The sequence below is a fragment of the Salvelinus alpinus genome, chromosome 16 (genome assembly GCF_045679555.1).
Source record: "Salvelinus alpinus chromosome 16, SLU_Salpinus.1, whole genome shotgun sequence".
NCBI classification, from domain to species: Eukaryota; Metazoa; Chordata; class Actinopteri; order Salmoniformes; family Salmonidae; genus Salvelinus; species Salvelinus alpinus.
Genome location: NC_092101.1, coordinates 6,317,312 through 6,335,568, shown reverse-complemented (window position 1 = coordinate 6,335,568; position 18,257 = coordinate 6,317,312). Strand labels below are relative to the sequence as shown.

The 18,257-nt window shown below is 44.2% G+C and overlaps 1 protein-coding gene across 4 annotated transcripts in view; it reads left to right on the top strand.

Annotated features, from left to right (window-relative positions):
- Window positions 1-7,730: 7,730 nt before the first annotated feature.
- The window catches only part of LOC139540693 (26S proteasome non-ATPase regulatory subunit 1-like), a 103,463-nt gene continuing 92,936 nt past the window's right edge, over window positions 7,731-18,257 (top strand). The window contains exons 1-6 of one of the 4 annotated variants that reach the window (XR_011668256.1): window positions 7,731-7,915; window positions 16,644-16,687; window positions 16,821-16,894; window positions 17,019-17,188; window positions 17,445-17,653; window positions 17,831-17,974. Coding sequence is in view for 3 of the 4 variants with exons in the window: in XM_071344559.1 (XP_071200660.1) it covers window positions 7,900-7,915; window positions 16,644-16,687; window positions 16,821-16,894; window positions 17,019-17,188; window positions 17,445-17,653; window positions 17,831-17,974 (657 nt within the window). In the remaining variant the exon portion in view is untranslated. The remainder of the gene's footprint in view (window positions 7,916-16,643; window positions 16,688-16,820; window positions 16,895-17,018; window positions 17,189-17,444; window positions 17,654-17,830; window positions 17,975-18,257) is intronic. The other 3 variants (XM_071344559.1, XM_071344558.1, XM_071344560.1) reach the window with 3 other exon arrangements.

Here is an 18,257-nt window from a genome sequence, read left to right as displayed (position 1 = left end):
GGTAATTAAATGTCTGCATAGGTTACAGTTCATGGTTCTTAGATTATTGATAGGGTTTTATGGGTTTTACGCTGCATTGGCAAGATAGAACAGCTGCCTCCGGTAAAACAAGGGGTGGTGGTCTGTGTATATTTGTAAACAACAGCTGGTACACAAAATCTAATAGTAAGGAAGTCTCAAGATTTTGCTTGCCTGAGGTAGAGTATCTCATGATAAGCTGTAGACCACACTATTTACCAAGAGAGATTTCATCTATATTTTTCGTAGCTGTCTATTTACCACCACAAACCGATGCTGGCACTGACCGCACTCAATGAGCTGTATACGGCCTTAAACAAACAGGAAAATGCTCATCCGGAGGTGGCGCTCTTAGTGGCCGGGGACTTTAATGCATGTTAAATGTGCAACCAGAGGAAAATAAAAGTCTAGACCATCCTTTACTCAACACACAGAGACGCGTACAAAGCTCGCCCTCCATTTGGCAAATCTGACCATAATTCTATTCTTGCTTACAAGCAAAAACTAAAGCAGGAAGCACCAGTGGTCAGATGAAGCAGATGCTAAGCTACAGGACTGTTTTGCTAGCACAGACTGGACTATGTACCGGGATTCCTCCGATGGCATTGAGGAGTACACCACATCAGTCACTGGCTTCATCAATAAGTGCATCGATGACGTCATCCCCACAGTGACCGAAGGTGCATACTCCAACCAGAAGCCATGGATTACAGGCAACATCCGCACTGAGCTAAAGAGTAGAGCTGCCGCTTTCAAGGAGAGGGACTCTAACCCGGACGCTTATAGGAAATCCCACTATGCCCTATAGCGTCAATACAGGAGTAAGACTGAATCGTACTACACCGGCTCCGATGCTAGTCGGATGTGGCAGGGCTTGCAAACTATTATTGACTACAAAAGGGAAGCACAGCTGGGAGCCGCCCAGTGACATGAGTCTACCAGACGAGCTACATTACTTCTATGCTCGCTTTGAGGCAAGCAAACACTGAAGCTTACATGAGAGCATCAGCTGTTCTGGACGACTGTGTGATCACTCTCTCCGTAGCCGATGTGAGTAAGACCTTTAAACAGGTCAAGATTCACAAGGCCACACGGCCAGATGGACTACCCGGATGTGTACTGACCAACTGGCAAGTGTCTTCACTGACATTTTCGACCTGCCCTTGACTGATCCTGTAATACCAACATGTTTCAAGCAGAACACCATAGTCCCTGTGCCCAAGAACACTAAGGTAACCTGCCTAAATGTCTACTGACCCGTAGCACTCTCATCTGTAGCCATGAAGTGCTTTGAAAGGCTGGTATTGGCACATAACACCATTATCCCAGAAACCCTAGACCCACTCCAATTTGCATACCACCATAACAGATCCACAGATGATGCCTTCTCTATTGCACTCCACACTGCCCTTTCCCACTTGGACAAAAGGAACACCTATGTGAGAATGCTATTCATTGACTACAGCTCAGCGTTCAACACCATAGTGCCCTCAAAGCTTATCCCTAAGCTAAGGATCCTGGGATCAAACACCTCCCTCTGCAACTGGATCCTGGACTTCCTGACGGGCCGCCCCCAGGTGGTAAGGGTAGGTAACAACACATCTGCCATGCTGATCCTCAACACGTGCGCCCCTCAGTGGTGCGTGCTCAGTCCCCTCCATTGCACTCCCTGTTCACTTATGACTGCATGACCAGGCACGACTCCAACACCATTAAGTTTGCCGACGACACAACAGTGGTCGGCCTTATCACCGACAACAATGAGACTATAGGGAGGAGGTCAGAGTCCTGGATGTGTTATGCCAAGATAACAACCTCTCCCTCAACGTGATCAAACAAAGGAGGTGATTGTGGACTATAGGAAAACGAGGACCGAGCACGCCCCCATTCTCATCGACGGGGCTGTAGTGGAACTGGTTGAGAGCTTCAAGTTCCTTGGTGTCCACATCACCAACAAACTATCATGGTCCAAACACACCAAGACAGTTGTGAAGAGGGCCTATTCCGCCTCAGAAGACTGAAAAGATTTGGCATGGGTCCTCAGATCCTCGAAAGTTCTACAGCTGCACCATCGAGAGCATCCTGACTGGTTGCATCACTGCCTGGTATGGCAAGTGCTCGGCCTCCGACCGCAAGGCACTACAGAGCGTTGTGCGTATGGCCCAGTACATCATTGAGGCCAAGCTTCCTGCCATCATGGACCTCTACAGTGAGGGAAAAAAGTATTTGATCCCCTGCTGATTTTGTACGTTTGCCCACTGACAAAGAAATGATCAGTCTATAATTTTAATGGTAGGTTTATTTGAACAGTGAGAGACAGAATATCAACAAAAAAATCCAGAAAAACGCATGTCAAAAATGTTATGAATTGATTTGCATTTTAATGAGGGAAATAAGTATTTGACCCCTCTGCAAAACATGACTTAGTACTTGGTGGCAAAACCCTTGTTGGCAATCACAGAGGTCAGACGTTTCTTGTAGTTGGCCACCAGGTTTGCACACATCTCAGGAGGGATTTTGTCCCACTCCTCTTTGCAGATCTTCTTCAAGTCATTAAGGTTTCGAGGCTGACATTTGGCAACTCGAACCTTCAGCTCCCTCCACAGATTTTCTATGGGATTAAGGTCTGGAGACTGGCTAGGCCACTCCAGGACCTTAATGTGCTTCTTCTTGAGCCACTCCTTTGTTGCCTTGGCCGTGTGTTTTGGGTCATTGTCATGCTGGAATACCCATCCACGACCCATTTTCAATACCCTGGCTGAGGGAAGGAGGTTTTCACCCAAGATTTGACGGTACATGGCCCCGTCCATCGTCCCTTTGATGCGGTGAAGTTGTCCTGTCCCTTTAGCAGAAAAACACCCCCAAAGCATAATGTTTCCACCTCCATGTTTGACGGTGGGGATGGTTTCTTGGGGTCATAGGCAGCATTCCTCCTCCTCCAAACACGGCAAGTTGGGTTGATGCCAAAGAACTCCATTTTGGTCTCATCTGACCACAACACGTTCACCCAGTTGTCCTCTGAATCATTCAGATGTTCATTGGCAAACTTCAGACGGGCATGTATATGTGCTTTCTTGAGCAGGGGGACCTTGCGGGCGCTGCAGGATTTCAGTCCTTCACGGCATAGTGTGTTACCAATTGTTTTCTTGATGACTATGGTCCCAGCTGCCTTGAGATCATTGACAAGATCCTCCTGTGTAGTTCTGGGCTGATTCCTCACCGTTCTCATGATCATTGCAACTCCACGAGGTGAGATCTTGCATGGAGCCCCAGGCTGAGGGAGATTGACAGTTCTTTTGTGTTTCTTCCATTTGCGAATAATCACAGAAACTGTTGTCACCTTCTCACCAAGCTGCTTGGCGATGGTCTTGTAGCCCATTCCAGCCTTGTGTAGGTCTACAATCTTGTCCCTGACATCCTTGGAGAGCTCTTTGGTCTTGGCCATGGTGGAGAGTTTGGAATCTGATTGATTGATTGCTTCTGTGGACAGGTATCTTTTATACAGGTAAGAAACTGAGATTAGGAGCACTCCCTTTAAGAGTGTGCTCCTAATCTCCGTTCGTTACCTGTATGAAAGACACCTGGGAGCCAGAAATCTTTTTGATTGAGAAGGGGTCAAATACTTATTTCCCTCATTAAAATGCAAATCAATTTATAACATTTTTGACATGCATTTTTCTGGATATTTTTGTTGTTATTCTGTCTCTCACTGTTCAAATAAACCTACATTTAAAATTATAGACTGATAATTTCTTTGTCAGTGGGCAAACGTACAAAATCAGCAGGGGATCAAATACTTTTTTCCCTCACTGTATACCAGGCGGTGTCAGAGGAAGGCCCTAAAAATTGTCAAAAACTACAGCCACCCTAGTCATAGACTGTTTTCTCTGCAAACTTTAGGCAATCTGTTGTATTCAGCGTATGTTGCAAATGCAATTTGATATGATTTGATGAAGAATGCATTTCCAACAGTCTTGAAGGAGTTCCCACATATGCTGAGCACCTGTTGGCTGCTTTTCCTTCACTCACGCGGTCCAACTCATCCCAAACCATCTCAATTGGGTTCAGGTTGGGTGATTGTGGAGGCCAGGTCATCTGATGCAGCACCATCACTCTCCTTCTTGGTCAAATAGCCCTTACACAGCCTGGAGGTGTGTTTTGGGTCATTGTCCTGTTGAAAAACAAATGATTGTCCCACTAAGCGCAAACCAAATGGGATGTCGTATCACTGCAGAATGCTGTGGTAGCCATGCTAGTTAAGTGTGCCTTAAATTCTAAATAAATCACCAACAGTGTCACCAGCAAAGCACCCCCACACCATCACACCTCCTCCATGCTTCACGGTGGGAACCACACATGCGGAGATCATCCGTTCACCTACTCTGCATCTCACAACGACACGGTGGTTGCAACCAAAAATCTCCAATTTACCCTCGTTAGACCAAAGGACAGATTTCCACCATTCTAATGTCCTTTGCTCATGTTTCTTGGCCCAAGCAAGTCTCTTCTTATTATTGGTGTCCTATAGAAGTGGTGTCTTTGCAACAATTCGACCATGAAGGCCTGATTCACGCAGTCTCTTCTGAACAGTTGATGTTGAGATGTGTCTGTTACTTGAACTTTGTGAAGCATTTATTTGGGCTGCAATTTCTGAGGCTGGTAACTCAAATGAACGTATCCTCTGCAGCAGAGGTAACTCTGGGCCTTTCTTTCCTGTGGCAGTCCTCATGAGAGCCAGTTTCATCATAGCCCTTGATGGTTTTTGCAACTGCACTTACATTTACATTACATTTAAGTCATTTAGCAGACGCTCTTATCCAGAGCGACTTACAAATTGGTGCATTCACCTTATGATATCCAGTGGAACAACCACTTTACAATAGTGCATCTAACTCTTTTAAGGGGGGGGGGGTTAGAAGGATTACTTTATCCTATCCTAGGTATTCCTTAAAGAGGTGGGGTTTCAGGTGTCTCCGGAAGGTGGTGATTGACTCCGCTGACCTGGCGTCGTGAGGGAGTTTGTTCCACCATTGGGGTGCCAGAGCAGCGAACAGTTTTGACTGGGCTGAGCGGGAACTGTACTTCCTCAGAGGTAGGGAGGCGAGCAGGCCAGAGGTGGATGAACGCAGTGCCCTTGTTTGGGTGTAGGGCCTGATCAGAGCCTGAAGGTACGGAGGTGCCGTTCCCCTCACAGCTCCGTAGGCAAGCACCATGGTCTTGTAGCGGATGCGAGCTTCAACTGGAAGCCAGTGGAGAGAGCGGAGGAGCGGGGTGACGTGAGAGAACTTGGGAAAGTTGAACACCAGACGGGCTGCGGCGTTCTGGATGAGTTGTAGGGGTTTAATGGCACAGGCAGGGAGCCCAGCCAACAGCGAGTTGCAGTAATCCAGACGGGAGATGACAAGTGCCTGGATTAGGACCTGCGCCGCTTCCTGCGTGAGGCAGGGTCGTACTCTGCGAATGTTGTAGAGCATGAACCTACAGGAACGGGTCACCGCCTTGATGTTAGTTGAGAACGACAGGGTGTTGTCCAGGATCACGCCAAGGTTCTTAGCACTCTGGGAGGAGGACACAATGGAGTTGTCAACCGTGATGGCGAGATCATGGAACGGGCAGTCCTTCCCCGGGAGGAAGAGCAGCTCCGTCTGGCCGAGGTTCAGCTTGAGGTGGTGATCCGTCATCCACACTGATATGTCTGCCAGACATGCAGAGATGCGATTCACCACCTGGTTATCAGAGGGGGGAAAGGAGAAGATTAATTGTGTGTCGTCTGCATAGCAATGATAGGAGAGACCATGTGAGGATATGAGAGAGCCAAGTGACTTGGTGTATAGCGAGAATAGGAGAGGGCCTAGAACAGAGCCCTGGGGGACACCAGTGGTGAGAGCACGTGGTGCGGAGACAGATTCTCGCCACGCCACCTGGTAGGAGCGACCTGTCAGGTAGGACGCAATCCAAGCGTGGGCCGCGCCGGAGATGCCCAGCTCGGAGAGGGTGGAGAGGAGGATCTGATGGTTCACAGTATCAAAGGCAGCCGATAGGTCTAGAAGGATGAGAGCAGAGGAGAGAGAGTTAGCTTTAGCAGTGCGGAGCGCCTCCGTGACACAGAGAAGAGCAGTCTCAGTTGAATGACTAGTCTTGAAACCTGACTGATTTGGATCAAGAAGGTCATTCTGAGAGAGATAGCAGGAGAGCTGGCCAAGGACGGCACGTTCAAGAGTTTTGGAGAGAAAAGAAAGAAGGGATACTGGTCTGTAGTTGTTGACATCGGAGGGATCGAGTGTAGGTTTTTTCAGAAGGGGTGCAACTCTCGCTCTCTTGAAGACGGAAGGGACGTAGCCAGCGGTCAAGGATGAGTTGATGAGCGAGGTGAGGTAAGGGAGAAGGTCTCCGGAAATGGTCTGGAGAAGAGAGGAGGGGATAGGGTCAAGCGGGCAGGTTGTTGGGCGGCCGGCCGTCACAAGACGCGAGATTTCATCTGGAGAGAGAGGGGAGAAAGAGGTCAAAGCACAGGGTAGGGCAGTGTGAGCAGAACCAGCGGTGTCGTTTGACTTAGCAAACGAGGATCGGATGTCGTCGACCTGAAGAAACTTGAAAAGTTCTTGAAATTTTCCGCATTGACTGACCTTCATGTCTTAAAGTATTGATGGACAGTCGTTTCTATTTGCTTATTTGAGTTGTTCTTGCCATAATTTGGACTTGGTCTTGTAGAAAATAGTAAAAATAAAGAAAATCCCTTGTATGAGTAGGTGTATCCAAACTTTTGACTGGTACTATACATTGTCCTGTTTTGTAAGTATTTTAATGTTGTTGTTTTTTTGTTTCAGTTTATACTTGACTTCAATTAACATTAAGCCACTGATAGTTAGTCTGAGAAACATTGTTCTTTCACTCAGGCTACCCATGCTTTTAATTGGCAAAATAAAAAGGTGTTAAAAACAATGAGAAACCAAGAAAAGTGTAACATTTTGGTGCCTTAGTTCAGTCTAATAATAGCAATTGCACTAATCCAACCATTATTGGGTTATGGGTTTACTCTAACTTGTATTTATGATTTTAAACTAATGGTTGTATAATTGCTCAATCATTCATTGTTGGATTCTACATGTTCTGTCTTTCATGATTCATTCACTGTTTTCAGGCAATTTATTCATAGTTTTGAAGCCGCTGCTTGTTAACCAATTACAATAACCAAATCCTTCAGGTAACCAATTACAGTAGACTTATCAAACATATTTTATTTTAAAAGAGCAACAATGTATTGCACCTCTTTGCTTTAAGTTATGTAGAAGGACTGATAAAAGGGAGATAAATGTAAGTCACACAAATCAATTTTCATTTAAAAGACGTACTAATGATGGTACAAAACTCGTCTAAAATAAACACGCACTGATGTGAATTCACTGTCATTATTTCTGACTGAAGATTACTAGTATTTTTTTTCTCTCCAGCGCGAGGGTTGCAGAAAAACGTGTGTATGACATGTAAAATAACGGATTCATGCGAGACTGGCAGAATAGAAGCCTGTTTGTCGAAACAAAATCATATCGACATGATGCTTTAAATGTTCTAAGAATCGAAATATACAGTCAATGATTTAAATCATAATTTTTCTTCACCCTTTTCAAGAATCAGCCAATTTGACAACGATGAGCTGTAATTTCACCAGGCACTAACTATATATACCTAACTATGGGTCTTTCAGAAGGGGGCTTTCATTATTGAGCAAAACAATTATTTTCAAGAGACAAGTGTCCCTCTGTTGAGAACAACGGACACCTTTACGGTCCTGTCAAGATTTAGATTTTCCATAAGTTCATTGTTGCTAACTGAAACGGTACCTGGGTTCTTGGAGTTGAGGGGGAGAATAAAGAACCAAACATGATAACATCTGCCGGTAAGCAGTAACGTTAGCAAATGTGAGCATGGAATACGGGAAAGATGCCGAGTCACATATTAGCTGGCTACCTATTTTACAAACTTTTCAAGCGAACTAACGTTACCAAACTAACTAGCTAGAAACAGACAAATGTATTCCAAAACATTATTGATAGTTAGCGTTAGCTATATTGTTTCATGACTCTATAGTCGGCATCAGCTGTTGGACAACAATTTAGCTAACGCTAACTAATGTTAGCTGGCTATCTAAATTTAGCTACTTAAACTCAGCAAAAAAGAAACGTCCTCTCACTGTCAACTGTGTTTATTTTCAGCAAACTTAACATGTGTAAATATTTGTATGAACATAACAAGATTCAATAATTGAGACATAAACTGAACAAGTTCCACAGATATGTGACTAACAGAAATGGAATAATGTGTCCCTGAACAAAGGGGGGGTCAAAATCAATAGTAACAGTCAGTATCTGGTGTGGTCACCAGCTGCATTAAGCACTGCAGTGCATCTCTTCCTCATGGACTGCACCAGATTTGCCAGTTCTTGCTGTGAGATGTTACCCCACTCTTCCACCAATGCACCTGCAAGTTCCCGGACATTTCTGGGGGGAATGGCCCTAGCCCTCACCCTCCGATCCAGCAGGTCCCCGACGTGCTCAATGGGATTGAGATCCGGGCTCTTTGCTGGCCATGGCAGAACACTGACATTCCTGTCACGAGCAGTATGGCTGGAGGGTCATGTCAGGATGAGCCTGCAGGAAGGGTACCACATGAGGGAGGAGGATGTCCCCCCTGTAATGCACAGCGTTGAGATTGCCTGCAGTGACAACTAGCTCAGTCCGATGATGCTGTGACACACCGCCCCAGACCATGACGGACCCTCCACTTCCAAATCGATCCCGCTCCAGAGTACAGGCCTCGGTGTAACGCTCAATCCTTCGACGATAAACGCGAATCCGACCATCACCCCTGGTGAGACAAAACCGCGACTTGTCAGTGAAGAGCACTTTTTGCCAGTCCTGTCTGGTCCAGCGACGGTGGGTTTGTGCCCATGGGCGACATTGTTGCTGGTGAAGACCTGCCTTACAACAGGCCTACAAGCCCTCAGTCCAGCCTCTCTCAGCCTATTGCGGACAGTCTGAGCACTGATGGAGGGATTGTGCGTTCCTGGTGTAACTCGGGCAGTTGTTGTTGCCATCCTGTACCTGTCCCGCAGGCTTGATGTTGTTGTTACACGTGGTCTGCCACTGCGAGGATGATTACCTGTCCGTCCTGTCTCCCTGTAGCGCTGTCCTAGGCGTCTCACAGTACGGACATTGCCCTGGCCACATCTGCAGTCATCATGCCTCCTTGCAGCATGCCTAAGGCACGTTCAAGCAGATGAGCAGGGACCCTGGGCACCTTTCTTTTGGTGTTTTTCAGAGTCAGTAGAAAGGCCTCTTTAGTGTCCTAAGTTTTCATAACTGTGACATTAATTGCCTACCGTCTGTAAGCTGTTAGTGTCTTATCGACTGTTCCACATGTGCATGTTCATGAATTGTTTATGGTTCATTGAACAGGCATGGGAAACGGTGTTTAAACCCTTTACAATGAAGATCTGTGAAGTTATTTGGATTTCTACTGATTATCTTTGAAAGACAGGGTCCTGAAAAAGGGACGTTTCTTTTTTTGCTGAGTTTAGTTAGTACCTGCATCACATTAGCTGTTACCTTGTAAGGAAATAGCATTGTTTCAGCTAGGCTGGATGCTGTGTGAGAATTAAGGCTACCTGACTGACTTACCATTGAACTCGTCTTCTAAACTCCGGAGTACATAAAACGATATCTATAGGTGAAATAGATACACTGGCGGTCGGTGCCGTTTAAGATAAGGGGACTATTTGTTTTTATGGGCCTTATTTCTATTACAGCATATTGGATGACTGTCAGTCATATTCCATTCACCCAGTTCAATGTAACATCGATAGGTTTAGGTTACTACATGATACTCAAATTTTCTCTATACCCATAATGAGGTTGCTACAACGTAGCCTATGAGTGAAAGTTTACAGTTGCAGAGGTCGAGAGAAACATTTGAGTAATCAAGGTGACAGTGACACGTTCAATTCTGCTTTGCGCACGCTTGCCTGCATCTAGCTGATCGACGGTGTAACCGTTAGTTCAACAGTTACAAACAAGAGTATTTATTGGACAAATTCAGGTATGTTTATCCCCGTTCTGTTTGCTTCTGTTTAAGAAATGTTTTTCAATAGAATCGGAGGAATGAATACCCCCTGATCACACTCACAGTTCACTTTCATAGCAGCCACAAACAAAGAGCATAATTACTTTGCTTGTTAATTCCTTCTCACATCTACGCACTCTCCTCTCACCGTTTCCCTTTGCTTGTAGGCTTCAGTGCACAACACATCAGCAGTATGTGATCAGGTGAAAAAAAAACTTGCCAAGCCAAACCTTCATATCATAATCTTTAAACGCTACATCGTTGTCCCCATATTAGCTAACGTCAATCAACATAGCTACTAGAACTAACACATTAGTACTCCCTCTACAATCATGCAGTACAGGTAGCTAGCAGTTACATTGGCGGGCCCCGGTGGCAATAAATTAATAAAACTTACCTGGAAAATTTCCTGTGGTGTATAGTCATAGCCAGAGCTAACATGGCAACCCTTTCTGTTTGAGTAGGCTAAACTAGCTAGCGAAGTGAGAGATAAAAATACAGCGAAATATTGCTAGCTCTCTCTCTTGCTTGTCCTTTTTCTTTCTTAAACTGTTAAACTATTGTCTTTCACTTTCTCGGTCATCTACTCACCATATTTATGCACTGCAGTGTTAGCTAGCTGTAGCTTATGGTTTCAGTACCATTATTTGATCCTTTGATTGGGTGGGCAATGTCAGTTCATGCTGCAAGAGCTCTGATAGGTTGGAGGACGTCCTCCGTAAGTTGTCATAATAACTGCATGTCTATGGAAGGGGGTGAGAACCATTAGCCTCCTAGGTTTTGTATTGAAGGCAATGTACCCAGAGTAGGACGGAAACTAGCTATCCTCTGGCTACACCATGGTGCTACCCTACAGAGTGCTGTTGAGGCTACTGTAGACCTTAGTGTTGTAATCAATTATTTGGTGAAATTAATATATTTAGTATAGTTTTATCTAAAATGGATAACCTTTTTAATGTTTCACTATTTTTATGATATTCACTGAGGAGTATGGTCCTCCCCTTCCTCTTCTGAGGAGCCTCCACTGGATATATATTGATTTTGACATGACATGTAGTAGGGACGTCTAACGTTCAGCTTTCTGCACAGACCCTATGGACGCTCTAGTCGAATGTTTGGTTCAATTGTTCTTAGGAGCAATTTTTAAATCTCTAAAGGGTTAAAAAATAATTGTAGTTTACTTCATTTAGTATCATCCTAAATAAAGATATTGAATTATTTAGCCATATCTAATTAATGTATATTACGCTACTTTAATGAAGTGGACAGTGTATGTTACTATGTTATACAAGCTGATGTTTGACCACAGTGAATTGAGGGGGTGTTACACATCCTTTTTACTTCAGATTGGTGATGTTTATAGTCAACACGTTGACAAGATCAATTGCTTAAAACAGATCAATATCTTTGGTTTTGTACTGTTGATTTAGTCATACGCTGGGGGTCGCAGAAAAGGATAGCTGCATTCTTAAATGGCATGGATAATTAGAAGTGGTCTCTATAAAAGTCGCTGGCCACACACCAATACACGACTTTGAAAGTCAAACTATCATTTAAATAGCAGCCAACCATTGTCACTTGATATCCTATGGCGTATTGTGATTAGTTGGAATTAACAGAAAAAGTAGTTTGTTCCCTTGCGTGATGGCAGCCTCCCAAAATCAATTATTATTGTTATTACAAGTTTCCATGTGGCCGTTGAATAGTGTTAGTTTAAACAATGCTACACTCCAAATGTTTGCCCCCTGTTCTATTGATTTCAGCGTGATATCGATGGAAGTGATTAACAAAAAAAGTTGTGCGTTACACTTACAGAGTTGGCGACCCGCTTGAAACAAAATGCAACACTTCAAAATATAGCTAGCTGTCTTCTACAGTCGTGGCCAAAAGTTTTGAGAATGACACAAATATTAACTTCCACAAAGTTTGCTGCTTCAGTGTCTTTAGATATTTTTGTCAGATGTTACTATGGAATACGGAAGTATAATTACAAGCATTTCATTAGTGTCAAAGGCTTTTATTGACAATTACATGAAGTTGATGCAAAGAGTCAATATTTGCAGTGTTGACCCTTCTTTTTCAAGACCTCTGCAATCCACCCTGGCATGCTGTCAATTAACTTCTGGGCCACATCCTGACTGATGGCAGCCCATTCTTGCATAATCAATGCTTGGAGTTTGTCAGAATTTGTGGGTTTTTGTTTGTCCACCCGCCTCTTGAGGATTGACCACAAGTTCTCATTGGGATTAAGGTCTGGGGAGTTTCCTGGCCATGGATGCAAAATATCAATGTTTTGTTCCCCGAGCCACTTAGTTATCACTTTTGCCTTATGACAAGGTGCTCCATCATCCTGGAAAAAGCATTGTTCGCCACCAAACTGTTCCTGGATGGTTGGGAGAAGTTGCTCTCGGAGGATGTGTTGGTACCATTTCTTTATTCATGGCTGTGTTCTTAGGCAAAATTGTGAGTGAGCCCACTCCCTTGGCTGAGAAGCAACCCCACACATGAATGGTCTCAGCATGCTTTACTGTTGGCATGACACAGGACTGATGGTAGCGCTCAGCTTGTCTTCTCCGGACAAGCTTTTTTCCGGATGTCCCAAACAATCGGAAAGGGGATTCATCAGAGAAAATGACTTTACCCCAGTCCTCAGCAGTCCAATCCCTGTACCTTTTGCAGAATATCAGTCTGTCCCTGATGTTTTTCCTGGAGAGAAGTGGCTTCTTTGAGGACGGTCTGGTGTCAAGAAAGGCAGCAAAGTCTTCGCCTCACTGTTCATGCAGATGCATTCATACCTGCCTGCTGCTATTCCTGAGCAAGCTCTGTACTGGTGGTGCCCCGATCCCTCAGCTGAATCACCTTTAGGAGACGGTCCTGGTGCTTGCTGGACTTTCTTGGGCGCCCTGAAACCTTCTTCACAACAATTGAACTGCTCTCCTTGAAGTTCTTGATGATCTGATAAATGGTTGATTTAGGTGCAATCTTACTGGCAGCAATATCCTTACCTGTGAAGCCCTTTTTGTACAAAGCAATGATGACGGCACGTGTTTCCTTGCAGGTAACCATGATTCCAAGCACTACCCTTCTTTTGAAGCTTCCAGTCTGTTATTCAAACTCAATCAACATGACAGAGTGATCCCCAGCCTTGTCCTCGTCAACACTCTCACCTGTGTTAACGAGAGAATCACTGACATGATGTCAGCTGGCCCTTTTGTGGCAGGGTTGAAATGCAGTGGACATGTTTTTGGGGGATTCAGTTCATTTGCATGGCAAAGAGGAACTTTGCAATTAATCTGATCACTCTTCATAACATTCTGGAGTATATGCAAATTGCCATCATACAAACTGAGGCAGCAGACTTTGAAAATTAATATTTGTGTCATTCTCAAAGCTTTTGGCCACGACTGTACACATTGTCCTCTAACCAGTGATGTTCATATTGTTCCTAGATTCTGTGCGGTTTTTGAGCTGTGTTATTTTTAACAGGACGTGCAACCTCATCCACCACTGTTGTTTCTCCTTTAGTTTTGATGACCCTCATATCAAAATGTGTCATTCCAAAATGTACTGTGCCTTCAGAAAGTATTCACACCCCTTTACTTTTTCTATATTTTGTTGTTACAGCCTGAATTAAACATTTATTAAATTGAGGTTGTCACTGATCTACACAATACCCCGTATGTCAAAGTGGAATTAATTAAATGAAAAGCTGAAATGTCTTGAGTCGATAAGTATTTGACCCTTTTGTTATGGCAAGCCTAAATAAGTTCAGGGGTAAAAATAAGGTCTAGGGCTGTGACGGTAATTTAAAAACTGTGTAACTGATGGTTATGGATGAAGACTGTAAGGAAATTAAAATATCCATCAAAACCGTTTAAATAGGCCTACATTCATTATAGGAAAGTTTCATTTTTTTTTTTAATTAACTTAATTTTAATGTAGTTAGTGTTTTACTAATGATTATAAGCAGGTGTTTTGCTAACTTAGTCTATTAAACGTTCTACATCTCCTATTTCCAACTGATGATGCACGGGGTGTAGAGTGCTATAGACTAATCGTTTGATGTGTGAACCTGCATTGTATAAAAGTCTATATTGCTTGCTAGTAAATCGGTCTGACTATTTATAAATTATTCAACAGCAGTCTATAATGCGCTAATGTTGTTTCAAATGGAAAATGCGCCAATCCTCTCCCAACCTAACATGTAAGGATGTTAATGGTTAATCGGTTAGCAGCAGAAAATACATTTGACGGTTCATGCTTATCGGTCTATAGGTTCATTTGCATCATTTTGTGTAATGAAATTGCTGTGTGTATTTTTGTTAGTCGTCACAAAAACAAGCATATATGAAATTTATATAGCCCTTCTTACATCAGCTGATATCTCAAAGTGCTGTACAGAAACACAGCCTAAAACCCCAAACAGCAAGCAATGCAGGTGTAGAAGCACGGTGGCTAGGAAAAACTCCCTAGAAAGGCCAAAACCTAGGAAGAAACCTAGAGAGGAACCAGGCTATGAGGGGTGGCCAGTCCTCTTCTGGCTGTGCTGGGTGGAGATTATAACAGAACATGGCCAAGATGTTCATAAATGACCAGCATGGTCAAATAATAATAATCACAGTAGTTGTTCGAGGGTGCAGCAAGTCAGCACCTCAGGAGTAAATGTCAGTTGGCTTTTCATAGCCGATCATTAAGAGTATCTCTACCGCTCCTGCGCTCTCTAGAGAGTTGAAAACAGCAAGTCTGGGACAGGTGGCATGTCCGGTGAACAGGTCAGGGTTCCATAGCCGCAGGCAGAACAGTTGAAGCTGGAGCAGCAGCACGGCCAGGTGGACTAGGGACAGCAAGGAGTCATCATGCCAGGTAGTCCTGAGGCATGGTCCTAGGGCTCAGGTCCTCCGAGAGAGAGAAAGAAAGAGAGAATTAGAGAGAGCATACTTAAATTTACACAGGACACCGGATAAGACAGGAGAAGTACTCCAGATATAACAAACTGACCCTAGCCCCCCGACACAAACTACTGCAGCATAAATACTGGAAGCTGAGACAGGAGGGGTCAGGAGACACTGTGGCCCCATCCGATGATACCCCCGGACAGGGCCAAACAGGAAGGATATATTCCCCACCCACTTTGCCAAAACACAGCCAACCCACACCACTAGAGGGATATCTTCAACCACCAACTTACCATCCTGAGACAAGGCCGAGTATAGCCCACAAAGATCTCCGCCACGGCACAACCCAAGGGGGGGCGCCAACCCAGACAGGAAGATCACGTCAGTGACTCAACCCACTCAAGTGACGAACCCCTCCTAGGGACGGCATGAAAGAGCACCAGTAAGCCAGTGACTCAGCCCCTGTAATAGGGTTAGAGGCAGAGAATCCCAGTGGAGAGAGGGGAACCGGCCAGGCAGAGAGAGGAAGGGCGGTTCGTTGCTCCAGAGCCTTTCCGTTCACCTTCACACTCCTGGGCCAGACTACACTTAATCATATGACCCACTGATGAGATGTCTTCAGTAAAGACTAAAAAGTTGACACCGAGTCTACGTCTCTCACATGGGTAGGCAGACCATTCCATAAAAATGGAGATCTATAGGAGAAAGCCCTGCCTCCAGCTGTTTGCTTAGAAATTCTAGGGTCAATTAGGAGGCCTGCGTCTTGTGACCATAGCGTACGTGTAGGTATGTACGGCAGGACCAAATCGGAAAGATAGGTAGGAGTAAGCTCATGTAATGCTTTGTAGGTTAGCAGTAAAACCTTGAAATCAGCCCTTGCCTTAACAGGCAGCCAGTGTAGGGAGGCTAGCACTGGAGTAATATGATCCAATTTTTTGGTTCTAGTCAGGATTCTAGCAGCCGTATTTTGCACTAATATGTCTGTGAAATGTCAATGAAGCACTGAGCTTCCCGCTAGCTTTTTATTTTCAAAGCCTTTTACATTTATTTCAGCTCGTGTCATGCTAATTTTGCTATTTGCGAGCTGTGAAAACAACTAGAAAGACAATTACCACAAAATGTAAATTCCTCAAGTTTTGTCAAGAAAGCTGCACCGCTCTGTCAACAGAGCTCTGTGCTTATCAGATGTATTAAGTTACAACATTTTGGGATATAATGTTAATTATATGTTAGAATAAGACCCCACTGAATGATTCATAACATAAATAATCATATTTGTCTTGGTGAAATGTATTTTTATAACATAAGTGAAATGTCATCACCTGAGCGTGTTTTCACCATGCTGGGCAGAGTGGGTGGACACCCTACTAGTTGTCAACAGTTGTGCCCGGCTCATCTTGCCAATAGGCAAACTAGATAATGTAAAACAACATGCTGTATAATTTGTTTTCAAAGCCTGGTAAACGTGGCTACTCATTTGACCTGTTTGGGCTTCACATGTAGCTAATTTAACTAGCTAGGTATGACAAATGTTAGCTAGCTAGGTACACATATGTATCAGGTTTTATCCATGATGTTGAAACTGACTAGCTACATATTCTTTGATTTCAGCTGGAATCATTTCGCTCCTGGATGAGGAGGAGCCCCAGCTCAAGGTATCATAAACACAGCTTGTTATTCAGTGAGAATACACCAGGGGTCACCAATCCTGGCCCTAGAGTAGACCAAAATCCTATTAGACCATGATCTTTAAATGTTATTCTAACATTGGGATTGTTTTGCTTGTAGGAGTTTGCTCTGCACAAGCTGAACTCCATTGTCAATGACTTCTGGGCTGAGATATCGGGATCTGTTGACAAAATGTATGTGTTTTTTAATAAGAAAATGAAGCACAAAGTTGTCCAGTTTTATTGGAAGAGAAACATGACAAGGTAAAGTTCTTCATGATAAATGGGTTTATTTCTAAATGGTGTTCTCTCCTCACAGCGAGGTCCTGTATGAAGATGAGACATTTCGGAGCAGGGCGTTTGCTGCCTTGGTGGCTTCTAAAGTGTTCTACCACCTCGGGGCATTTGATGAGTCGTTGAACTACGCTCTGGGTGCAGGAGACCTTTTCAATGTCACAGACGACTCTGAGTATGTGGAGACCATTATCGGTGAGTGATGTCACAACTGCATGTTTTGGTGTCCCCAAGTACACAATCTTGATGATGCCCTCAGGGTCCTACTGATCTTTAGGCTTCCCTTTTGTTACATTACCCATAGACACCTCAATAACGTTCAATTGATGTATACCCACTGACCAGCGTTGCTAATTCAGATATCAACTCACTGATACCACAAATCACAGCGGTTAATTATTCCTCAGCGGTATAAAGCAGTTATTTGATGACCTCTGTCTCTCCCTCTTAGCCAAATGTATCGACCACTACACCAAGCAACGGGTGGAGAACGCTGAGCTTCCCGAGGATGAGGAGAAGAAGAGCATCGACCCCCGGCTGGAGGGCATCGTCAACAAGATGTTCTTGCGGTGCCTGGGTGACCACAAGTACAAGCAGGCCATCGGCATTGCCCTGGAGACGCGGCGCCTGGACATCTTTGAGAAGACCGTCCTCAAATCGGTCAGTGGTTCCCCTGCTCGTCTTCTGAACCAATTCTGTTTTGGTTACACAAATGAAGTTTAATTTGACTACTTAATGTAATCAAAAATTATTAGCTTCATGAAAATCCACAGATCTGTTTTTCTTCCAGTGACAACTTGCAATCCTAACCCTCTTCCTTTTTCTCGTTTTGTACAGAACGACGTTAGTGGCCTACTGGCCTACAGCTTGAAGGTCTGCATATCACTGATGCAAAATAAGAAGTTCCGCAATGAGGTCCTCCGAGTGCTGGTCAAGCTCTACATGAATCTGGAGAAGCCTGACTTCATCAACGTTTGCCAGGTAACAGGAAGAAAGGACACTTCAAATTGGGCTCAGATTTTTTTCGTATCCATTCAGCTTCCCACAGTTTGGTGGTAGGATGGTTCTCTGATTTCACCATCTGAAACTAATATCTTGACCCAGTGGAATTAGACAGTCATTCAATGACAAATTACTTTGAAAATTAACATTGTCACACGCACACCTTATTGTTAGGGGGGTATGTGAGAAACTGCATGAGGAAACGAGAAGACAAACACAATATTGTTCATAAACCACTTTTATTTGTAGCAATGTTTTGGTC